The 26230-nt window shown below is 42.3% G+C and overlaps 2 protein-coding genes across 7 annotated transcripts in view; one reads left to right on the forward strand and one right to left on the reverse strand.

Moving 5' to 3' along the window:
* LOC106573382 (ubiquitin-conjugating enzyme E2 H) lies at positions 1-25522 on the forward strand. Its single transcript, XM_014148395.3, has 7 exons — positions 1-286; positions 18674-18750; positions 18913-18987; positions 19122-19161; positions 19326-19378; positions 21736-21864; positions 21953-25522. The coding sequence occupies exons 1-7, from the start codon at positions 234-236 to the stop codon at positions 22072-22074; spliced, it is 549 nt and encodes a 182-aa protein (XP_014003870.1). The 5' UTR covers positions 1-233; the 3' UTR covers positions 22075-25522.
* Positions 24709-26230, reverse strand: part of LOC106573381 (genetic suppressor element 1) — a 43942-nt gene continuing 42420 nt past the window's right edge. For all 6 annotated transcript variants that reach the window (XM_082962611.1, XM_014148388.3, XM_082962612.1 and 3 more), the window contains one exon: positions 24709-26113. The gene's annotated coding sequence lies outside the window, so the exon portion shown is untranslated. The remainder of the gene's footprint in view (positions 26114-26230) is intronic.

Below are 26230 nucleotides of genomic sequence, written 5' to 3' on the forward strand. Positions count from 1 at the left end.
GACAGCGCCCCCCTTCCCGTTTTCAACTGTTTCCGTTCAATTGAACGTTCCAGAACGTAAAAGCGTAGTTACTGAACGCAGCCCTGCAAACATTTGCTAGTGTTGTTGAGAGAAAGCGAGGAATGTTGAAATATTTCGTTCGATGGACAAACTGAAAAGGCAGAAGATATAGTTCGAATAGCTTGCCTCATCGAAGTAAAGTATCGAGCTAGCTAAGGAATAACGTTACAAAAATGTCTTCGCCAAGTCCAGGCAAGAGGCGAATGGATACCGACGTGGTGAAACTGTATCCTTTTCTGAGCAAAAACAACAGACAGGCAAAACAATCTTTGTCGTCTTTAGTTAATCATAAATTGTAGTGACAACTATCTACAACTATTGTAATTACATGTATTGGTTACTGATGACACAAATAACTAGCTAATACAGTATGTTGTGTAAGCGAACAATAACGGCTGCTGTTGGGTTTTCTGACAACAAAAGTAGGAAACATTTAGTTTTGATCAGGCATCACACGATTCGTTTCAGTTAGCCATAGCTGGGTCAGATCTAGGCTAAATATTTAACCCTCAATAATATCTGCTATATAGTTGTTTGCTCAGATCAGAAAACTTCCCAAATGTCGTCCAATACCTGTAGTTATCATTTATCAAGCTAATTGGCTTTCTTAATGTTAGTGATGCTCTCATCAACCCTTGGTTGTTTTCCACAACCCTGATTTATTTTATGCAACACATAGCTAGCTAGTTGTATCTCTTGAACGATGATGACTAGAAAAGCTAAACAAGGACGATGGCCTTGTAGGCACCATTTTCTGCGTGCTATCGGTCGTCTGTCCTTTTACTGGCCTTTCTTTCCTATCTAAGCTATTTCGATTGCTATTATATATCGACCTTGTGAAGTCATTCATGTTGACAGTCCTGCTGTTATAACGTTAGCTGCATGATTAACCATCAGTAATATTGCATCGTTCTCTTGTTTACAAATCGTTTACATGTCCCCTGCCTTGTCAAGTTTGCCAGTGTTTTTGTTTTTAACCAGTTCGATTTTCCATCCTTGAGTCATGTGGAAATTATGTACTATAATAATTGGAACATGTTTATGTTGAATGTATTCCCATCCTAAAGTAGTAAATGTTGTAACTTAGTGGATAATGTTTGGGATAATGTTCCCCAACGCTAACTATGATGTAATGGTAGCAAGTTGAATTTGATCAAAGTTCTCATTGACGCTAGTTCTTAACGTTTATTGTATTTTTATTTAACAAATTCTTATTTACAATGACGGCCTAGGATCAGTGCCATGTTCCGGGGCAGAACGACCGATTTTTACCTTGTCAGCTCGAGGATTCGATCTAGCGACCTTTCGGTTACTAGCCCAACGCTCCTGCCGCCCCAAATTGTAGCCCTTTTCACCAAATTATCAGAATGTATATGGACTTTACATTTTTTTTTTTTTATCTAGCGCTTAGTTTTTTACATTTGCCTTAAAGGTTAGGTTTAGACAGCGTAAATTGAATTGTTTTGTTTTTGTGCTCCTGCAGCGACAGCTAGCGCCCTGATTGGTCAGCCTGTTACTATCCGGAAACTGGTAGGGGGCGGGACTAGATAAACAGCTGCTCTAGTGACAACAAATGGGTGGTGCTATCGGGGCTCCTTGCCCCCCCTCCTCCCATTGACGTTGACAATTAAAATTGTTCAAATAAAATTATATTTGTCAGTACACGTGTTTAGCAGATGTTATTGCGGGTGTGGTGAAATGCTTTTGCTTCTTGTTCATTCAGGGCAGAAATATCTAACAAGTAATGTTAACAATTTCACAACAAATACCTAATACACACAAGTCTAAGTAAAGGAATGGAATTAAGAATAAAGAAATATATGGATGAGCAATGTCATAGATTGAGATACAGTAGATAGTATAGAATACAGTATATACATCAAATGTATTTGTCACATGTGCCGAATATAACAGGTGTAGACCTTACAGTGAAATTCTTACTTACAAGCCCTTAACCAACAATGCAGTTTTAAGAAAATACCTACAAAAATGTATTAAAAAAAGTAAGAGATAAGAATAACAAATAATTAAAGAGAAGCAGTAAATAACAATAGCGGGGCTATATACATGGGGTACCGTATGGTGAAGAAGTGGTGAGATATGAGATAAGTAATGCAAGATTTGTAAACATTATTAAAGTGACTAGTGTTCCATTTATTAAAGTGGCCAATGATTTCAAGTCTGTATGTAGGCTGCAGCCTCTGTGCTGGTAATGGCTATTTAACAGTCTGATGGCCTTGATTGAAGCTGTTTTTCAGTCTCTCTGTCCCAGCTTTGATGCACCTGTACAGTCGTGGCCAAAAGTTTTGAGAATGACACAAATATTAATTTTCACAAAGTCTGCTGCCTCAGTTTGTATGAAGGCAATTTTCATATACTCCAGAATGTTATGAAGAGTGATCAGATGAATTGCAATTAATTGTAAAGTCCCTCTTTGCCATGCAAATGAACTGAATCCCCCCAAAACATTTCCACTGCATTTCAGCCCTGCCACAAAAGGACCAGCTGGCATCATGTCAGTGATTCTCTCATTAACACAGGTGTGAGTGTTGACGAGGACAAGGCTGGAGATCACTCTGTCATGCTGATTGAGTTCGAATAACAGACTGGAAGCTTCAAAGGAGGGTGGTGCTTGGAATCATTGTTCTTCCTCCTTCAACCGTGGTTACCTGGAAGGAAACATGTGCCGTCATCATTGCTTTGCACAAAAAGGGCTTCACAGGCAAGGATATTGCTGCCAGTAAGATTGCACCTAAATCAACCATTTATCGGATCATCAAGAACTTCAAGGAGAGTGGTTCAATTGTTGTGAAGAAGGCTTCAGGGCGCCCAAGAAAGTCTAGCAAGCGCCAGGACCGTCTCCTAAAGTTCATTCAGCTGCGGGATCGGGGAACCACCAGTACAGAGCTTGCTCAGGAATGGCAGCAGGCAGGTGTAAGTGCATCTGCATGCACAGTGAGTTTAAGATTTTTGGAGGATGGCCTGGTGTCATGAAGGGCAGCAAAGAAGCCACCTCTCTCCAGGAAAAACATCAGGGACAGACTGATATTCTGCAGACTGATATTCTGCAAAAGGTACAGGTATTGGACTGCTGAGGACTGGGGTAAAGTCATTTTGTCTGATGAATCCCCTGTCCGATTGTTTGGGGCATCCGGAAAAAAGCTTGTCCGGAGAAGACAAGGTGAGCGCTACCATCAGTCCTGTGTCATGCCAATAGTAATGCATCCTGAGACCATTCATGTGTGGGGTTGCTTCTCAGCCAAGGGAGTGGGCTCACTCACAGTTTTGCCTAAGAACACAGCCATGAATAAAGAATGGTACCAACACATCCTCCGAGAGCAACTTCTCCCAACCATCCAGGAACAGTTCGGTGACAAACAATGCCTTTTCCAGGATGATGTGGGCTCACTTGCCTTGCCATGAGGCAAAAGTGATAACTAAGTGGCTCGGGGAACAAAACATCGATATTTTGGGTCCATGGCCAGGAAACTCCCCAGACCTTAATCCCATTGAGAACTTGTGGTCAATCCTCAAGAGGCGGGTGGACAAACAAAAACCTACAAATTCTGACAAACTCCAAGCATTGATGATGCAAGAATGGGCTGCCATCAGTCAGGATGTGGCCTAGAAGTTAATTGACAGCATGCCAGGGCGGATTGCAGAGGTCTTGAAAAAGAAGGGTCAACACCGCAAATATTGACTCTTTGCATCAACTTTATGTAATTGTCAATAAAAGCCTTTGACACTTATGAAATGCTTGTAATTATACTTCAGTATTCCATAGTAACATCTGACAAAAATATCTAAAGACACTGAAGCAGCAAACTTTGTGAAAGTTCATATTTGTGTCATTCTCAACTTTTGGCCACGACTGTACTGACCTCGCCTTCTGGATGATAGTGGGGTGAACAGGCAGTGGCTCGGGTGGTTTTTGTCCTTGATTATATTTTTGGCCTTCCTGTGATATCGGGGGCTGTAGGTGTCCTGGAGGGCAGGAAGTTTGTCCCCGGTGATGCGTTGTGCAGACCGCACCACCCTCTGGAGAGCCCTGCGGTTGTGGGTGGTGCAGTTACCGTACCAGGCGGTGATACAGCCCGACAGGATGCTCTCAATTGCTGCTTCCTGAAGTCCATGATCATCTCCTTTGTTTTGTTGATGTTGAGTGAGAGGTTATTTTCCTGACACCACACTCCCAGAGCCCTCACCTCAATGTAGGCTGTTTCATCGTTGTTGGTAATCAAGCCTACTACTGTTGTCGTCTGCAAATTTGATAATTTGGAGGTGTGCTTGGCCAGGCATTCATGGCCACGCAGTCATGGGTGAACAGGGAGTACAGGAGGGGGCTGAGCACGCACCCTTGTGGGGCCCCAGTGTTGAGGATCAGCGAAGTGGAGGTGTTGTTTCCTACCTTCACCAGCTGGGGTCGGCCCGTCAGGAAGTCCAGGACCCAATTGCACAGGGCAGGGTTCAGACCCAGGGCCTCGAGCTTAATGATGAGCTTGGTGGGTACTATGGTGTTGAATGCTGAGCTATAGTCAATGAACAGCATTCTTACATAGGTATTCCTCTTGTCAAGATCGGATAGGGCAGTGTGATGGCGATTGCATCGTTTGTGGACATATTGGGGCGGTAAGCAAATTGGAGTGGGTCTAGGGTGACAGGTAAGGTGGAGGTGATATGATCCTTGACCTCGTCTCTCAAAGCACTTCATGATGACAGAAGTGAGTGCTACGGGGTGATAGTCATTTAGTTCAGTTACCTTTCCATTCTTGGGAACAGGGAAAATGGTTAAGGTTTAGGCTATGGGTGTCCGAAGGACCCCGGATAGCGCTGACCTACACTAAACCCTGCTTGCACAGGGAGCGGATGGGGGGGTTGGGAATAGACGGGTCTAGCTACTGACTTGTTAGTACATTCTAGCAGGCCATAAGCTGAGGCCCACCTGCCATTATGAAATCAATCCATTGGAGATGATTCAGTGTGAATGTCAAGTTTTTGGAGAAAACATTAGATTTTGTTCTTACAGACGGTTGGTGTCTTTTGGATAATAGCACTGTAGGGTTTAAAAATATCTAGTAACCTAATCTCTCATGACGGTGTGTGTGTTTTCTGATGTCTACTCACTCTATAGGTCAGGATAGATTACCTGCTAAATACACCTGGGAAAACATGCACAATGAGATTTCCCCTCTGGCCGTGAGGTCTTTAGTGAAGCTATTGCATCCTCCTTCTCCCTTCCCCCTAACCACCTGTCTTTTTCAGGCTAGTTCTTCATGGCATATACATACTGTCTGGTTTGAAATCAGTGCATGGATATCATGAGTAATTAGCTGCCTTCCTGGGAAGTTCTCTCAAGACATTTATATAAATTGCATGACATTCATCCACTGGATAAATAATGAACAGTACAGTAGGCTAAACATCAAATGAGCAGTGGCCTATTGAGTGTGCCAGGGGTCTGTCTGGGGGGGGGGGGTGTCTGTAGATGCAGGAGACTGGCTGAGACAGCTGCCATCGCTGTGAGGAACATGAATGTGTTGGAGAGATACTCTCATGATTGTGTGTCATCTTGAGATGTTTGTTTTTTGTCTTAGCATGTTTTGTTTGTTTGTGTGTGTGCGCGCATGCACGTGCGTATTTGTGGGTTTATACACGTGTGGGTGTTCCTGAAGTTTAGGTGGGGGCTGGGTATTGTGGTAAATCTTTCCTTTCCTTTGTGCCTGCCAAATCAGCATAGTCTGTTGTCTCTGGCACTGGATCTGGTATATTAGTATGTGAAGCCTCTGCTCTCTTATTTGATAAGAGAACATTGTAAAGCCTGGTAGAAAAACCTGTACACAGTAAATCCAGTGTTTTTAGCCCAGCACCAGTGGAGAAATGTGGGATGTGCATGATACACTATATACACAAACATATGTGTACACCCCTTCAAATTAGTGGATTTGGCTATTTCAGCCACACCTGTTGCTGACTAGTGTATAAAATTGAGCACACCGCCATGCAATCTCCATAGACAAGGATTGGCAGTAGAATGGCCTTACTGAAGAGCTCAGTGACTTTCAATGTGACACCGTCATAGAATGCCACCTTTCCAACAAGTCAGTTCGTCAAATTTCTGCCCTGCCAGAGCTGCCCCAGTCAACTGTAAGTGCTGTTATTGTGAAGTGGAAACATGTAGGAGCAAAAACGGCTCAGCTGGGAAGTGGTAGGCCACACAAGCTCACAGAATGGGACTGTCGAGTGCTGTAACGCGTAGAAATGGACTGTCCTCGGTTGCAACACTCACTACCAAGTTCCAAACTGCATCTGGAAGCAACGTCAGCACAATAACTGTTCGTCGGGAGCTTCATGAAATGTGTTTCCATGGTCGAGCAGCCACACACAAGCTTACGGTCACTATGCACAATAACAAGCGTTGGCTGGAGTGGTGTAAAGCTCACTGCCTTTGGACTCTGAAGCAGTGGAAACGCGTTCTCTAGAGTGATGAATCATGCTTCACCATCTGGCAGTCCGATGGACAAATTGGGTTTGGCGGATGCCAGAAGAATGCTACCTGCCAAATTCATAGTGCCAACTGTAAAGTTTGGTGGAGGAGGAATAATAGTGTGGGGCTGTTTTTCATGGTTCGGATTAGGCCCCTTCGTTCCAGTGAAGGCAAATCTTAACACTACAGCATACAATGACATTCTAGACGATTCTGTGCTTCCAACTTTCTGGCAACAGTTTGGGGAAGGCCATTTCCTGTTTCAGCATGACAATGCCCCGTGCACAAAGCAAGGTCCATACAGAAATGTTTTGTTGAGATCGGTGTAGAAGAACTTGACTGGCCTGCACAGAACCCCATCGAACACCTTTGGGATGAATTGGAACGCCGACTGCGAGCCAGGCCTAATCTCCCGACATCAGTGCCTGATCTCACTAATGCTTTTGTGGCTGAATGGAAGCAAGTCCCCGCAGCAATGTTCCAACATCTAGTGGAAAGTATTCCCAGAAGAGTGGAGGGTGTTATAGCAGCAAAAGGGCGACCAACTCCACATTAATGCCCATGAATTTGGAATGAGATGTTCGACAAGCAGGTGTCCACATACTTTTGGTCATGTAGTGTATATCAGCCACTCAGTGTGAGGGCATGTCTGGTGTTTACTCCAGGCAGCAGAGGATTAGGTGAATGTAGAGCATGCTCAATGTAGAACACATGACTGTTTGTCATGTTGACCTCTGGAACACTGGAGCCTGGTTCCATTTCAGGCACTACCCTTTGTACCTACTGACTCTTTCAGTGTTTGGTATTGTCTGTGTGGGCACGCAACAGGCCCGGGCCCTAGATCTCTCAAGGCAACCCCCTGGGGAAAGACAAGACAGAGATGCACCATTCCACAATGCATTGTAGCCAGCCTTATTTATAGGTCCTGTCTGTTGTAGGTCACAGTCACTGCTGCCTGCCCTGCTCCCATCCTTTAGTCTAGGCCAGTGCTCTTCAATCCTGCTCCTGTTAAGGTTGTTCCTAAACCCAATAAAAAACACATTTTCTTGATGTGGAGACTTAAGCCTAGCTGCAAACCAAGACAGACTGAACATAATAGATAGATAAACCAATAAATACATGGCTGACAGCTGCATAGGAGCGACTCTGACGTTGGGGGGGACAGTTTTTGCTACCGGGGTCTGGGAGCATGCCCCCAGATTTTTTGTTGTTGAAAAACAGGTTTTAAATGCTCATTTCTAGTGAGTTTTGAGTAAAGGATATAGACAAATCCTGACTTACAAATGGGCAACTTTACAAGGCTAAGGGGGGCCTTGCAGAGGGGTACTTACTCTGGTACAGTCCAATCAGTCTTAGGGCCATGGCCATTCATACTGTACTGAATACCAGTGTGACTTACTGTGGATATATTTAATTAAACAACCTCCAAGATGTTTTGAATGGACAGGTGCAAAGAGAGAGTAATAAGATCAGGGTTGAGGACATCAGGGATAGAATACCTACAAGGGGTGGCCAAAAATGCAAACAAATAAGGGAAAAGAAGATGACAATTGGGTGACTAATCATGCACTTTCAGGTGAGGGCATTGTTGTCTTTCATTCATCCAGGTTCATCCATTGTTTAGGTCCACCACCTGTACCTTTTTAACACACAGTAGAGGGGGAGATTTGAAACCGTTTTCAGACAGGCTTTCAGAAGATAAGTTGGACTAATTAACAAGAATAGCAGAACAGCAAATGTAAATCAGCTTTCAGTGAATTCATTGAAAGTTGTCTGCGTTAGGACATGGCTGTGCATGCTTCTTAGCCACAGAGGGCCAGTGTGGGTGCAGGGTTGTGTTCTAACCAAGCATTAACACACCTGATTCAACTAATCATGTCTTGATTGAAGTCTATGATTAGTTGATTAGTAGAGTCAGGTGTGCACTGGTTGGCAAGAACAAAAGCCAAAGTCCACATTTCTCTGTGGATACGATTGGACACACCGATGTTATGAGGGCTACATCCCCGATGAATAGCAATGATCAGTTTATTTTAACTTTAGGGGAGATAATATGATCAAATATTATATAAGAAATGTCAGTTTGGAAGTTTTGAAATGAATTAAAATGTATTATTTAAGAGGTGGACTTATTTGGAACAACAAGGGGCCTTTAATAAAGGGTACACTTGGTACCCATTAAGCCCAGTCCAGACTTTTCACACATTTTATCAAATATTTGTACGTATTTTTAAACAAAATTGTAAGTAAAGTCAACTTAACATGAGATATTAATCTTTAATTTGCTCTCCACTTTCCTTACAAACATTAGGGCAGTATATGTTAGAAATGTCGAAACCTATATTTTGTTGGGCTTACCCTACTGGTGCACTACATACTGTATGGTTTGAAACTTAATGTCATATTTTCAACTTATAATAGCTATCATACTGTAATAATAATCAGCAACAAACTGTTTTAATTTGAAAGAAGTTAGGCATGAAATGTCAAACAGAAATGATTCAGTCTCCACTCTACACAAAATAAAATCATGGCTGCCACTCTCCTGCATGAAGCTAACACATGCAATACACCCTCTGGACTTAAGATGCTGTCATTTCAACAGAGATCAGATTGATTGACACTGACTAATCATCAGTCTCTGAACTCTATGAGCTTGAAAAGGTACTTCTCACTATGCCTGTCTGTCGGTTCATGGCTGTCACTATCCTGCCATGACCCTATGATGTAGCTAGCAAGTATTCTTGGCTTCAAAACGTTCACTATCAGTTTATCACACAGCCAGACCAATCCAAATCAAATAGTATTTGTCACGTTTCGTAAACAACAGGAGTTGACTAACAGTGAAATGCTTAATTACGGGCCCTTCCCAACAATGCACAGAGAAAAATATTTTTTTATTGCTCAATCTAATTCATGCTGATAATTTTTTTAATAATCCATAGGCCTAATGGACACATGCTCAAACTTGCACACTTTTGATAGACTACTGTATTTTAGTCTATGCCACTCTTATATTTCTCATCCTAATATTTATATATTACATAATTCCATTCTTTTACTTTTAGGTTATGTGTATATTGTTGTGTACTGTTGTTGTGTACTGTTGGAGCTAGGAACACAAGCATTTCACTACACCCGCAACAACATCTGCTAAACATGTGTATGTGACCTATAAAATGTGATTTGATTTGAAGGGGAAAGCTGTAGTTGTATCTTTATTAATGTAAAGATATAAATGAATCGTATTATTGTATGTAGTAGAAAGCGATGGGTTACAAGAAGCCTACATAACCAACCCATAAAGTGACATTTTACATCCATATATGGCCAGCTATGTAAACTGGGACATTGATTTATCCTGCAATAGATGTCGTTCAATTGGTAACATACATTTTGTTCTTCTTCTAATCTAAAAGTCTAACCGAATGTAATCAGATTACGTTAATGAGTTTGGTTAATCCAAAAGTTACATTACTGATTACAATTTTGGACAGGTAACTAGTAACTTTAACGGATAACATTTAGAAAGTAACCTACCCAACCCTGGTGATGAGTCAAAAGAGTTAATGCAAAAGGTGGTTGATGCAGATAGTCCGGGTAGCTATTTGGTTAAATATTTAGCAGCTTATGGCTTGGGGGGAGAAGCTGTTCAGGGTCCTGTTGGTTCCAGACTTTGGTACCGCTTACTGTGTGGTAGCAGAGAGAACCTTCTATGACTTGGGTGGCTGGAGTCTTTAACATTTTTTTAGGGCCTTCCTCTGACAGCCTGCTATAGAGGTCCTGGATGGCAGGGAGCTCGGCCTGACGCATTGCCATACCAAGCGGTGAAGCTTCCTGCCATCCAGGACCTCTATAGCAGGCTGTCAGAGGAAGGCCCTAAAAATTGTCAAAGTCTCCAGCCACCCTAGTCATAGACTGTTCTCTCTGCTACCACACGGCAAGCAATACCGGAGCGCTAAGTCTAGGTCCAAGAGGCTTCTAAACAGCTTCAACTCCCAAGCCATAAGACTCCTGAACACCTAATCAAATGGCTACCCAGACTATTTGCATTGCCCCTCCCTTTTACACCGCTGCTACTCTGTTGTTATCTATGCATAGTCACTTTAATAACTCTACCTACATGTACACATTACCTCAACTAACCGATGCCCCCGCACATTGACTCTGTACCGGTACCCCCCTGTATATAGTCTCGCTATTGTTATTTTACTGCTGCTCTTTAATTACTTGTTACTTTTATTTCTTATTGTTAGCTGTATTTTTTTTTTTAAACTGCATTGTTGGTTAAGGGCTCATAAGTAAGCATTTCATCAGTGCATGGATCAGTGTTGCTTGCATTCTATGCTCGCTTCGATGCATTTAGCTCGTCTGGTAGGCTTGTGTCACTGGGCAGCTTGCGGCTGGGTTTCCCTTTTGTAATCCATGAGAGTTTGCAAACCCTGCCACATCGGACAAGTGTCAGACGGGGTTCGCACAAGGTGCTTAAGGTGCTTAAAGTACTTGAATTTGGCACTATAAAATTAAAGTACTGGTATACCTTGAAAATCACACATTTTCTCAAGTTGGTACAAGAAAAAAACTTGAATTAAAATGAGAGGAGAACAGATAATGATCAAATATGTTTATGAAAACGTATTGGTCTTGCAAATTTAATTTATAGGCAGACAACAGAGTTTTTTATTTCCTCACGTGTTTCGCACTGTGGTTTCCAGGCAAGATCGCTCATTCCATCCACACTGCCGCTCAGCCAGGCAGCTATAGAACTGACTGATTAGGTGCTGCCAAATGTCACATCAATAGCTAAAATGTAGATTCAATCCTGCCTTTTTGTACGTATTTAATTAAAAAATATATTTTATTTCAGTTCATGAAACATGCGTTCTATATTTTTGTTCAGTATAGTTTACCACCTTTTTACCACTACATCACTGGATCCAACCAACCCACACCGTGTAAGGTGCAGAAATTGCGTCAGACTTTGACATTGCGAGCATGGGTGAATCGGCCCTGAAGAGCCACATGAAAGGGGAAAGACAAATCGCTGCATCCTGCGCTGGCGCCAGTTCTACATTATGACTTTTTTCTCTGCAGCAACATCCCAGAGTTTTATTTTGCCAATCGCCTCATTCAAGGAGCGCAAACGATATTCCGCTTTATCAAGCAGCAGCCATGCTCCTGCTGTTCTGGTGCCGTTCACATGCCGTTTTCCTCATACAGCCCACCCGCCCTTCTCCCTAAAGCTGCCAGTCGGAAGCAAGACACTTTTTTTGTAGCTATTAAATAGTAGATTCCCAAATGCCCAATAAAAAGTCATTAAGCTGGAATTGTGTAGTAATGCTAATATGAAATATGTTCACCAGTAGGCATGTACAAAAACTCTGCTCATCACTACTCAAATTACAGCATCGTCAGTACTGACTTACCACTCATGTATGTAGTAAAACAATGTATTATTGAGTAGAACTTGTCAGGTAGTGTTGAATACTAAGTTGTTTTTTTCATGAGGTTGTGGCGATATACTGGCATCTGGTGGCGAATATTAGTGTTTGAAAAAGTACTTGAAGGTCCTTGATTTTGACTTGCCACTGTTTGTACGAACCCTGGTCAGAGACGGCGTAGTAGGATTCGGTCTTAGTCCTGTACTGGTGCTTTGCCTGTTTGTTGGCTCGTCGGAGGTTGTAGTGGGATTGCTTATAAACGTCTGGATTAGTGTCCCGGTCCTTGAAAGCGGCAGCTCTAGCCTTGAGCTCAGTTTTTATTTAAAATTGTTTTCTTTATTTAACCAGGTAGGCCAGTGGAGAACAAGTTCTCATTTACAACTGCGACCTGGCCAAGATAAAGCAAAGCAGTGTGACAAAAACAACAACAGAGTTACACATTGGATAAACAAACGTACACTCAGTAACACAATAGAAAAATCTATATACAGTGTGTGCAAATGTAGTAAGATTAGGGAGGTAAGACAATAAATAGTACCGAAATAATTACAATTCAGCATTAACACTAGAGTGATAGATGTGCAGATGATGATGTGCAAGTAGAGATACTGGGGTGCAAAAGAGCAAAAAAAAATAACAGTATGGGGATGAGGTAGTTGGGCAGGCTATTTATTATTGATTCTGTCTCTTCGCAACAAAATCTACAGAGCTGAGATTGTTGTATGCCCCATATATATAGCATTCTGTTGGTAGCAAGAATTTTATGTAATAAATTGAAAAACTCTGAGTCGAGTGTAGTTTTTTTGTACCAGTTCATAAACCATGTGCCATGGAATTGGTACATCGAAAATCTCCTCCCATTTATTTTGCAACCCGGTCCTTGAAAGCAGCAGCTCTAGCCTTTATCTCAGTGTGGATTTTGCCTGTAATCCATGGCTTCTGGTTGGGATAATTACGTATGGTCACTGTGGGGACGATGTCGTCGATGCAATTATTAATGAAGCAGGTGACTGATATGGTAAACTCCTCAATGTTATCGGAAGAATCCCGGAACATATTCTAATCTGTGCTAGCGAAACAACAGTCCTGTACCTTAGCATCTGCATCGGACCACTTCCATATTAAATGTGCCACTGGTACTTCCTTTTGGAGTTTTTGCTTGTAAGCAGGAATCAGGAGGATATAGTAATGGTCAGATTAGTTATGGTCAGGGAGGCCAAGGGAGAGCCTTGTATGAGTTTGTGTGTGGAGTTAAAGTGATCAAGAGGTTTGTCCCCTCTAGTTGCACAGGTGACATGCTGGTAAAACGGATTTCAGTTTCCCTGCATTAAAATCACCGGCCACGGGAAACTCCATGTGGATTTTGTGGTTTGCATGTGGCCCTATACAGCTTGTTGAGTGGTGGTAAATAGACCGCTACGAAAAATATAGATGAAAAACTTTCTTGGTACATAGTATGGTCTACAGCTTATGAGGTATTCTAACTCAGGTGAGCAAAAACTCGAGACATCCTTGACATTAGAGATTGCACACCAGCTGTTGTTAATAAAGAGAAACTCCTCCCCCGTTCAACTTACCCGAAGCTGCTGTCTGGTTTAGATGATGCATGGAAAAACCAGAGAAATGTGTATTATCTGTGTCCTTGTTCAGTCATGACTCTGAGAAACAGAATATTACGGTTCTTCAAGTCCTGTTGATAGGATAGTCTTGAGTGGAGCTCGTCCAGTTTGTTCTCGAGTGATTGCACGTTTGCCAATAGAACGGAGGGTAGAGGCTGTTTATTTGTTCGCCAGCGTAGTCTCGTCTGGATGCCGGCTTATTTGCCTCACTTGTGCCGTTGTTTCCTCTTTCGAGTCCCGGTGGTAAGGGCCCTATTCCAGAGTAAGCAGGACGTCCAGAACTGCCGACTCGTTGAAGTAGAAATGCTCTTCCAAATCGAGGTTAGTGATCACTGTTCTGATGCCAAGAAGCTGTTTTCGGTCATAAGAATAGGAAATGATGGCGGAGACATTGGGTGTTTCTCAATATGTAGACTAGAATTAATTTGAGAAGCAATCACACTTCCCCTACTGTATTATCTTACGCTGCACCTCCCATTCACTAAACCTTCTTTTAGCCAGGACAATGGCAACAATGGAGAAGAAACAAGATATACACAAAGCAAACGTTTTACTTTGTAACTATCAGCTAGCTACATGTGAATAATAATTTAGCTAGCCAGCTTGTTAAACAGGCTAAAATGACCTAAAACTAATGTTATGCAAGGTCGATGTCAATTTTCCGTGGGTAGCTAGCTAGCCATTTAGCCCTATTGACATACTATGGACTTACCCATTCACTAAACCTTCCAGTTAGGACAATGGCAATAGAGACGAAACAAAATATACACAAAGCAAATATTTTACTTCAGAACTATCAGCTAGCTATGTGAATCGTAATAATCTGTCTAATCAGATAGTTTAACAGGTGAAAATGACTTAAGACTAATGTTATGCATGGTAGATGTCAATTCTTCAAAGGTAGCTAGCTAGCTAACAATTATTTGTGGCTATCTGGCTAGCTAACAGTAGTAGCTAGCCAGTTAGCCCTATTGACTTACTATGGCTTGCGATCTACGCACACTACAGTGGGTATTGTAAGCAGGTAAACATGCCAAAATTAACACAGTATGTATTTATTAACGTATCAAGATAAAATATTGTAGTCAGGCAACATATGAGATGTGAATGGGCAACATTTAATTCCAAAGTCTGAGTTTACTGTCACTCGCTTCAGCTCAAATAATGTCCGCCATTAATTTCAATACATTTTTTACGTGGTTGCATCATATTTCTGTGCATACTTCGTGCTCAGTTTGGCATACTTTAATTTTGATTCATACTCCAACCCTTCTGTGCTCCAATTTGCGTCCTCGGAGCACGGTAGTATGCGTTTTGAGAAACCCTATTATTTACAAAAAAAAGTTTCAAAATAAATAGCAGAATTAGTCTGGAGCCTGTAAAACGGCTGCTATTCACTGCAGCGCCATCATATTATTCAGCGTTAGCTAGTTAGATCAAATTTGACACAGCTAAAAATTACTACTGTAAATGTAAGCTACTAGCCAGGATAAAGCTTATAGTTGTTCACGTTCATTCTAACATCAAAGTTTATTTACATTCATGCACTTTACTTGAACTTACTTTGTTGGTGCCAACAACAATTACTTTCCCCGGTGCGGTGAGTAATGATGGCGGTGCTGCACAGTGTTTTTTTTCTCTCACTCACACTCTGCCACACTGCTTGTAACAACAGAGTGAGAACGAAACAGTCAGTGGGGGCGGGGAAGGGATTCACGTTCCAGCAGCGGAGCCCCCCCCCCCCCCCAAAAAAGTCCCTCAACGAATCGATTCATAATTATTACTTTTGAAAAAATGTATTGGGTGGACCATTTTACCTGCTTCTAACATTGGGGGGCTGCATGTCCTCCATGGCTCCTGTGCTCTTGGTGGGTGATACAGAAATGAATGAGATTAAATAAAAACTGAAGTAAAATCCTCTTGATGTGGACTGGAGTGGCGAGTTATGTTTAGAGATCTATCATGTTATCTAGCTATCTCTATGGCCCTATTCCCACTACGAGATATGAAGGAGAGGAGCGGAGTGGCAAAAGAGAATTCTACTTTTTCATTCACATTACATCCTTGCCTTTCGTTGTCAACACAACATTCTTGGTCTGCAGCTCAAATTGACCGTAAATATCACAGTAGGCACTAGTCAGCACAAACTATTCCACAATGACAAACTTTTCTTCTAAAACATATTACATTATTAAATAATGCAACCAAACCATATTACACTATGGAATAATGCAACAATTCACAAGCATGTATGTGCAGTCAATTAAAGGGTTTATCTTCTCATCTGTTGACTACACTCATTACATTTTAGCTTCAAGACAAAAGCAAAGAGTTGCTGTAACAGCATGTCATCATCAAGTAACGTTAGCCTATAAAAAATTACAGATGAACCCTTTCACATGCATGTAAAAGTACAGCAGGCCTACCTTACAACATTACAACAAACCAGGCTTCGTTTTTATCAATATCATGCAAATCATTACGTGGTAAAAGCAAAATGCAACTGAAAATGAGCGTATAAGGGAATTCACCACGACCAAGCTGTTTTATTTGGAAGCCCAAACCCACCACCCAAATGTTTATTTTTTTACTAAAATGCCACATGATTTGCCAACGTGCACAATTAGTCTGATCTTCAGTCTGATCAACTGTAGCCTACTGATAACATCCACAGCTGCAGGTAGCCTAGAGAAGCCTATACGCTCTGATCCATCTGGGCCTGGGGAAACGTAATGGCATGTTTTTGTAGCCTAAGCTATAAATTTATAGCCTAAAATAGGCACATTTATTTGTGTTCTGAGAATTTGAATTTGATCAAATTTGATGTATATTCACACTTCGGGTGGCTAGGCTACCTACAGCTTTATATAACAAATGATTGACTGGAATTAATAAATGAACACAATAGTGATGACATACTGTATGAGTATCTTTTTAATTATAGATGCAGAGGCCTACGTAATGCCCTTGCAATACAGCGAGCTCAGCCTTGTTTTTTGTTCAATCACATTTTTTTGTTTTTGTGTAAAGGGTTTTAATGTTTTCATCCTCCCTAGGGTAGGAGTTTTTCCATGTGTAAAAATAAATCAATAATCATATGGCCTGATTTAGAAAAATAATCTTGTCCCATCAAAGCCCATATAAAACCGTTTTGTTTTTTCCAGCCGTTTTATTACTATGTCATTTGCTACAACTAGGGTGGGAGTTGGTTAGGTTAGCCTGCTACCCGATCAGGAAGAATTGGGCCCCAGGAAAACAATTCATACACTAGGACCTGTGGTGCCACATCTGAAATCACCAAACAATGTTATAAAACATATCCTGTTTTACATGTTTTTGGTGGTGGGGATGGGTTTCCACAGTTTTACTTGGCTCAGTGCATCTGGCAGCTACTGCGACAATTTCAGAATACAACTGTGTGTGTGTGTGTGTGTGTGTGTGTGTGTGTGTGTGTGTGTGTGTGTGTGTGTGTGTGTGTGTGTGTGTGTGTGTGTGTGTGTGTGAGAGAACCTCATGTTGTTAGACCCAACTGACCCAGGTGGAAACGAAACAGACTACTAGAGCCATAGTAGTTTCTCATCTCCGTGACAACCCTAACACACACAGCATGACAAACTGTTGTTGCTCTGGATGAGAGAACCACAGAGATGAAGTACTATCAAACCAGGAGCTGTCTGTCACTAAACAAACTCCCACTGTTGTCCACCAGACACTCCTTTATCCCTCCTCCTCTCCGTTTTAGGAAAGTGTTTCATTCTCTATGCATCCTTTTGTACCTTGTGGCATGATCCAGAAGTGAAGTTGTGTAGTGCTTTGTTGAGCTTATTTGCTGTAGAAATCTAGAAAAGACACCTCATGTGAGATGGATGGGTTTCTATCTAGATGTCAGCGGTGTCCAGTCGTATACACACTGAGGGCCACTGCATCTGGCAGCTACTGCGACAATTTCAGAATGTAACAGGCTGTTACTGCAATTTCAGGTAAAAACTCAATAAAATAAGTCTCAAATATAAGGAAAATGTCTACATTTCAGCTCTGCTATTACTATTTATACTGTAGGAGTGTTTGCTCAATGAGACAATTGTGTTTGCCCTGCTTCAAGGGGGGCAACTGTCAGGTGAATGTTGTGCGCTGCCCCCGGAAGTAGGGGTTGAGAAGTAGCAAGTAAGCAAGTTTACATTTGAGTAATAAGTATAGCCGTCTGTATTTTTACGAAACGTTTAGTAAGTTTGAAGAGTCTCACTCTCTTTATTTTCTTCTCTCCCATTCCTTTCCTTCTTTTAGCCTCATCTCTTTCACCCAGGTGAACTTGAACATTGGCCAACTGAACTGTCACAATTCATTGGTCAAAACAATACAGGGCACAGGTGTCAGAATGTGGAAGGTGTTTCCATCCATAGACCCTGGTGACTGATGCTCAGCATGTAGCTCCACAGCGGGGGTCCTCATCAGGCCAGAGCATTGTCTCCCATAGGCCTAGACTAGTTGATGGGACACTGGGGCTTTCCTGTTGTTTCGGTTCCTATTCTCCCAAGAAGAGAAGCTGATACCCGCAGTTGGTTAGTTCTGGGTAGAGCCTGAGGGTGTCGGTTCGTTCTGGTTATTGTGTGAAGTTAGGCTATTTCTGGTTGTAATATGACATTGTTTGTTGTAAGAGAGTGAGGTAAAGTATTAGTTATGTGTGTGGTTAGTTTTGGTTAGCGTAAGTGTTTGTGTGTAAGCTGAGCTGTGTGTGTTGGCTGAGTCTGATCACTACATTATTGATCAGCCTCCACGGCTGGCGTTATCGATCCTATGTTTGACCTTAGTCCAGAGTGTATCTCTCTCAGACACACACACACTGGTTCTACTGACCTCAGACCAGGGCTGAGTCCCAAGTGGCACCCTATTTATCTCACTACTTTTGTTCAGTACCGTTTGGGACAGAGCCCAGTTCACCCAACTATTTGGATTCTGATTGTGGCTCATTTTAATTGGCTTGTTTACTTTCATTTAAAATGTGTGTTGTTTGTACTGTAGCCTTCTCGTTAGTCACGTTCAGTCGTGTCTTTTCCTTAACAAGTGCTCAGCATCGAGAGCAAGCATGAGGTAACCATCCTCAGCGGACTCAATGAGTTTGTGGTCAAGTTCTACGGCCCTCAAGGAAGTAAGTGTTTTCATAAACAGCCTAGTAACTTCCGCTGGCTTCTCACTGGGCTCATTGTGTCTATGCAAAGATCTGTATGGTATGCTATATGGAGGCAATCTTCCTCCCAGTGTGTGTGTGTGGTGTGTGTGTGTGTGTTTCTAATCGAATGTTGTTTTTTAGCACCGTATGAAGGAGGTGTATGGAAGGTACGAGTAGACCTACCGGACAAATACCCCTTCAAGTCTCCATCTATAGGTACAGTATCAAAATGCATCTGTCACAACACTCTCTATGTAATAGAAACTAATAAACATAACTGGTTAAAGCATTGTGGAAATTACAATAACACAGGTTTTCTATGAAAACTAACTTCATTGTTCTCCTCACAGGATTCATTAATAAAATCTTTCATCCCAACATTGATGAAGCGTAAGTTTATTTTGATGATATCGTTTTAGTAGTTTGCAACTAATGTACGGTATGTTGACGTATAGGCCTGGACAATCTTATCAGTTAAACATCATGTGTGTTAAATCACAAAATGCTGCTCACAATTCTGTTTATTTTCTGCTCTCTCATCTCCCCTCCTTCAGGTCAGGGACGGTGTGTCTAGATGTCATCAACCAGACGTGGACAGCCCTGTATGGTGAGTAACAGTTCAGAATTTATTTCAAAATGAACACAATGGACATGCTACCACTTCAGTTTGGAAATGTTTGAAACTCACTGAATGGTTTGTTCCTTGACATGGGTACAGTGAGGGGGAAAAAGTATTTGATCCCCTGCTGATTTTGTACGTTTTGCCGCCCACTGACAGAAATGATCAGTCTATCATTTTAATGGTAGGTTTATTTGAACAGTGAGAGACAGAATAACAACAAAAAAATCCAGAAAAACGCATGTCAAAAATGTTATACATTTATTTGCATTTTCATGAGGGAAATAAGTATTTGACCCCCTCTCAATCAGAAAGTTTTCTGTCTCCCAGGTGTCTTTTATACAAGTAACGAGCTGAGATTATGAGCACACTCTTAAAGGGAGTGCTCCTAATCTCAGTTTGTTACCTGTATAAAAGACACCTATCCACAGAAGCAATCAATCAGATTCCAAACTCTCCACCATGGCCAAGACCAAAGAGCTCTCCAAGGATGTCAGGGACAAGATTGTAGACCTACACAAGGCTGGAATGGGCTACAAGACCATCGCCAAGCAGCTTGGTGAGAAGGTGACAACAGTTGGTGTGATTATTCGCAAATGGAAGAAACACAAAAGAACTGTCAATCTCCTTCGGCCTGGGGCTCCATGCAAGATCTCACCTCGTGGAGTTGCAATGATCATGAGAACGGTGAGGAATCAGCCCAGAACTACACGGGAGGATCTTGTCAATGATCTCAAGGCAGCTGGGACCATAGTCACCAAGAAAACAATTGGTAACACACTACGCCGTGAAGGACTGAAATCCTGCAGCACCCGCAAGGTCCCCCTGCTCAAGAAAGCACATAGACATGCCCGTCTGAAGTTTGCCAATGAACATCTGAATGATTTAGAGGACAACTGGGTGAAAGTGTTGTGGTCAGATGAGACCAAAATTGAGCTCTTTGGCATCAACTCAACTCGCCGTGTTTGGAGGAGGAGGAATGCTGCCTATGAACCCAAGAACACCATCCCCACCGTCAAACATGGAGGTGGAAACATTATGCTTTGGGGGTGTTTTTCTGCTAAGGGGACAGGACAATTTCACCGCATCAAAGGGACGATGGACGGGGCCATGTACCGTCAAATTTTGGGTGAGAACCTCCTTCCCTCAGCCAGGGCATTGAAAATGGGTCGTGGATGGGTATTCCAGCATGACAATGACCCAAAACACACGGCCAAGGCAACAAAGGAGTGGCTCAAGAAGAAGCACATTAAGGTCCTGGAGTGGCCTAGCCAGTCTCCAGACCTTAATCCCATAGAAAATCTGTGGAGGGAGCTGAAGGTTCGAGTTGCCAAACGTCATCCTCGAAACCTTAATGACTTGGAGAAGATCTGCAAAGAGGAGTGGGACAAAATCCCTCCTGAGATGTGTGCAAACCTGGTAGCCAACTACAAGAAACGTCTGACCTCTGTGATTGCCAACAAGGGTTTTGCCACCAAGTACTAAATCATGTTTTGCAGAGGGGGTCAAATGCTTATTAACCCTCATTAAAATGCAAATCATTTTATAACATTTTTGACATGTGTTTTTCTGCATTTTTTTGTTGTTATTCTGTCTCTCACTCTTCAAATAAACCCACCATTAAAATTATAGACTGATCATTTCTTTGTCAGTGGGCAAACGTACAAAATCAGCAGGGGATCAAATACTTTTTTCCCTCACTGTACATACTGTACCCTTTCTCTATGATCATGTCTGGGCTGGTGGCTGCTGGGAGCAGCTGTGAGGAGCTGACATAAGAGCAACCGACTAGGAAAACAACTTAGTGTTTATAAGGCTTTTATATGGCATGATTGTCATACAGAAATTCCTATCATTGAAAACTGAGCTAGCAATTTAACCGTACAAGGAATTTACCTTGTTACTGTGATTTGTACTCTTGTTTCAACGATTAGGAACACTGTGTCAGTGGGACATACCAGACGTGGCATTATATATGTATTTTTTGGCAGGGTCAATCGGTTTTAACATGACTGAAACAGATCACCCGTTCTGGTTTGAGTTGTTGGCCCATTCACTGCTTGTAGCAGATAGGCTGTTGTATTGATGGTGAGAGCTGAACAGAGACCTAGTAGTCGTTTGTCATGACAGGACTGGATATGAAACGCAAAATTGTGAGGCCAACTAACCTCCGAATGAAATACTTGTGATGTGGCGGGTTTTTTTTTGCAGTTCAACTTGTACGGTTCTACTAATTGTGCAATTAGTACAGCTCATTGAGTGTTTGCCTTGAGCCAAAGGTTGCACATTAGCACCTCTTTAACCCCCATAATGTAAAACACTGGTCGTCCCTCCTCCCCTTGCAGACCTGACCAACATCTTTGAGTCATTCCTGCCCCAGCTGTTGGCCTACCCCAACCCCATCGACCCTCTCAACGGAGACGCTGCCGCCATGTACCTGCACCGGCCAGAGGACTACAAACAAAAGATCAAAGGTGAGGCACACACATATACATACTGTATTTACATACACACACACACACACGATCGACTGTCTGACTCTTTTCCTTCTCTCTGTTCCAGAGTATCTCCAAAAGTATGCGACAGAGGAGGCTCTAAAGGAGCAGGAGGAGGGAGGTGACTCCTCGTCTGAGAGTTCCATGTCTGACTTCTCTGAGGATGAGGCTCAGGACATGGAGTTGTAGTGAAGGGCTGGCAACCGCCCTCCCCTCACCCACACGAACTATCATTTCCTAAAGAGCAGAAGCAAACTATTATATTCATATTTAAACAAGGCAATTGTTTTATTACTAAACAAACAAGGATTTTTATGGATTATATGTATGAGAAGTGGCGGTGTGAAATGTCAGTCTCCCCCTCGTCTAGGTATTCTTTATTACTTACTCATAGCCCTCTACCAACACCACCCCACCCACATTATTACCCCCTCCTACCCAGAAAGGAGTGTAGCATCCCCAGGATCCTAGATGCCCTCCTGCGGCCTGGGTGATATTCTGATTAACCTTTGACCCAACCATGATGGAACCGACGATAGGGCGAGAGCAAAGCATCATGGGAAGACAAGACTGTCAGACTGTCATTGTCATGACGGAGACGGATGGAATGTTTACACTCAGTAACCCCCCCCCCCCCCCCCCACCACCACAGTTTAGATTTTTAATTCTCAGAATTGTTCTGTATTTGGTGAGTGAAACACTGTTTCAACAGTTACAGCTTGTTCCCCCTCCCCATGCTCTACCAGAAGCTCTCTGTCTCTAGTGCAAGGCCCCCTCTCTCTGGAGTTATTTCCACAATAAGGAATTACACAGTTTCGAAAGTCATTTTCTGCCTTCCTTTGGGTGGGGTTGGAAGCTACCATCAGTAACCTGATCACTCATTCCTGAAGATCAGTTTGTGGGTTTCATCCAGATCCACCTATCCAATATGGCTGTTGTTGACCCATCTTTCAGGCCTTGCCCCAGAGGCCAGTATACAAGCCTATCAACCCACCACACCCTGGTTGTCATAGAAACTGTTCTGTAAACAAGCCTTTCACCCTGTAGACAGGAGCACCAGCTCACCAACCAAAGACAACCTACCACACTTAACACCTGAGAGGTGGGGGGGTGGTGTGTGTGTGTGTGTGTGTGTGTGTGTGTGTGTGTGTGTGTGTGTGTGTGTGTGTGTGTGTGTGTGTGTGAGAGAACCTCATGTTGTTAGACCCAACTGACCCAGGTGGAAACGAAACGGACTACTAGAGCCATAGTAGTTTCTCGTCTCCGTGACAACCCTAACACACACAGCATGACAAACTGTTGTTGCTCTGGATGAGAGAACCACAGAGATGAAGTACTATCAAACCAGGAGCTGTCTGTCACTAAACAAACTCCCACTGTTGTCCACCAGACACTCCTTTATCCCTCCTCCTCTCCGTTTTAGGAAAGTGTTTCATTCTCTACGCATCCTTTTGTACCTTGTGGCATGATCCAGAAGTGAAGTTGTGTAGTGCTTTGTTGAGCTTATTTGCTGTAGAAATCTAGAAAAGACACCTCATGTGAGATGGATGGGTTTCTATCTAGATGTCAGCGGTGTCCAGTCGTATACACACTGAGGGCCAGTGCATGGCCAGGCTTCATTCCATCCAAGCACTAACACACTGGTTTGGACTTCTCTCAGTCTTTATGGAAGACTATGATTAGTTGAATCAGGTATGTTGGTTGGTACAGGAGCCACACCACTGGCCCTCTGTAGATAAAACGGGACTGCCCTGATCTAGGGGTTGGATTGGGTTGTTGTGTGACAGGGCTGGGAGGTGTTGAGGAGTACCTGGGGACTTGTGGGGTGTAGAGGAATTTTGCCTGTTGCTTGTGTTCAACTATAATAGGTATTTGACTTGCGTAGTGCTAGTTAATGTGCCAGATGGTGAATCCTATTATAATCTATGGTTTTATTCCTTCTATAGCAAGCTACTTTCAAAGAGAATTGTCCTGTAAAGGTGAAGCATTTAGTTTTAATTAGATTTGTTTTTTTCTTCTCCTGATTTGAATCTGATCCTCCAAAGGCATGTTGCATCTCTGTATCCTTTCTCTTATGCAAATAGTCTCTTCTGTTTGCATTGTCAGTGTGCAAGTGAACTTATCTAGCCTGGGTGTCTGGCTGTTTCTGCTGTGGCCAACTCTTTTGTTCACTGTTTTGGCGCCATGTTGGGCTAAAGCAGAAACACACTGTCTGGCACCCAGGCTAGATGAGTACAGCTACATACCCAGACTGGCAAGCAGTGTTTTAGGGAGTGCTCCAGGATTCTCCTCTCCTACTATTGTGTTCATGGAGAGGTTGGTCAAGGCTCATCAACCTACACAGGGTGTCCCATTCATGCCACAGTACAGTACATGGGCCCAATCATATCCCCAGATTGGTGTGCTTAATCCTATGATATTCTATAGGGCACATTCTATATGAGACTTTCAGATAGAAATGTAATGTGAATGGGTGTCTATTCCACACAAGAGGATATTGTCCCTTCTGTACATGACAGATATGATTTTCTAAACATTGTGCATCAATTCAATATGCTACTAGTGATGGGTACAGTAACTGAAAAAGGTCGAGGTCCTAAACTTTAGGAGCCGGGTGTATATTATTGCCATAATAATGTTGACTCTTTGCTCAAAGCAGATGTCATAATGCTTCAAAACACTGCCGTAATACTGACGTAAAGCCTGTTAAAGGGGTGTGTACTGGCCTCTTGTCCCAGGTCACATAAGACGAGATGTCATCTGTATTTCTTTAAGAAAACTCATCATAGCTTTCATTGGGGACATCCTAGTCGTACACATAAGAATTGAATCACCATTTATTTAATCCCTTTGTTTTCATTTTCACAAAATACAACAACTGTCAAATGTATAATAATATAGTCAACATCATTAAGTATTGGGGTGCAGGGTGAAGTTACAGATGACAGAACAGACCCCACACTGCAGTCCCACATGATGATGAAGCTATTGTTGATATTTGCCTGTAATTTGTCTTTTGCCTCCATTAAAATAAGAACAGGAAAATGACATTTCTTTGAGAAATAATATTGCATTCCCATGTCTGTACTGACATGGGAAAGCCTCAGCATTGAGATGGTTGGAGTTAGCATTAGCATCCTAATACATTGAGTGTAGTTTTAGCATTATGCTAACTGTGGCTCAATAACATGGGCACCAGACACTGTATTACATGTATTGTAATGGTTAACACAAGAGAACAGCCATAGTGTGTAACTTTGTTGGCTATTAGCAAATTGAGCACAATTTGAGGAAAAACATGTATTCTGCACAAAAGCAGAACAACGAACATCTGAAGAAAATAGGTAATGTCTGCTCTCACTGTTCGCTGAGTTGGAAGCAACAATCAGTGAGTGGACTGGACCCTTTCCCTATAGCTATTTAGCGTCAGGACACAGTCATTACAGTATGTGTATTAACTCCCTTTCAATAATAGATATATATATACTGTATTTGAAATGTTTTGTTGGATTTGTTTTAATCCTTTAAGGATGTAGAAGACCAGAAATTCCCACATTTTTAAAGGCAAATAAGTTAATGAATAAATGTGCTTCCCTTGTAACTTTAGTAAAGAAATAAACAAAAATATGAAAACAAACTCCTTTAAAATCATCTGTTTTACTACTGGTTTGTGGCCTGATTATTTCCACTTTCCCTGGAGTGTACAAATGCTCAGTCCCCCTTGTGAGCTTTAAAGCATTTTGACTGAGCAGCACCAGAATCAGAGGGGCGACAGGTAGCCTAGCGGTTAGAGAGGCAAGTCAGCAACCGGAGGTTTGCCAGTTCTCCGGAAAAATATCCTGGAGTAAGTGAGCTGGCAACCGGTGTGTTGCTGGCATCAAATCCTAGATGCCATTATCTGGCGTTGTGCCCTTGATCAAGGCACTTAACCCCCCACAACAACAGTTCCCCGGTCCACAATGTGGCAGCCCGTCGCACCTCTCCAAAACCTGTATGTATGCGTGTGTCTTTCGGAGAAGTAACATTTTGGTTGGAACGTGTGTGGAATTGACCAATAGTGTCATACCAGGGCTGGTCAGAAGAGGGCGTAAATACTCGAAGCTTTCTACCGTTCTTCTATAGTTCAATGTCCTTTACTCTCTTTGGTCAGACATATTCTCAGATATTACAGTTGACATAGTACACAGTGGTTTCATTTCCTTGTCTCCTCTCCCTCATCTGCACGGATCTAAAAAAAAACAAAAACACGCCAGTTCAGAGTAGATGGACAGTAAAATGTTGTCAAAGATGACTCCAATGTAAACTTTTTTTTATTGATCAAAATGATTATTTATACAGGTAAGTC

This window comes from Salmo salar, chromosome 16, assembly GCF_965601325.2.
Source record: "Salmo salar chromosome 16, fSalSal1, whole genome shotgun sequence".
NCBI lineage: Eukaryota > Metazoa > Chordata > Actinopteri > Salmoniformes > Salmonidae > Salmo > Salmo salar.

Bases quoted from the DNA above. Each gene is read 5' to 3' on its own strand.
- LOC106573382 (XM_014148395.3), top strand. From the start codon at position 234: ATGTCTTCGCCAAGTCCAGGCAAGAGGCGAATGGATACCGACGTGGTG. The intron at 19,379-21,735 runs GTGAGTAACAGT...CTCCCCTTGCAG, and splicing joins GACGTGGACAGCCCTGTATG to ACCTGACCAACATCTTTGAG. The intron at 21,865-21,952 runs GTGAGGCACACA...TCTCTGTTCCAG, and splicing joins CTACAAACAAAAGATCAAAG to AGTATCTCCAAAAGTATGCG.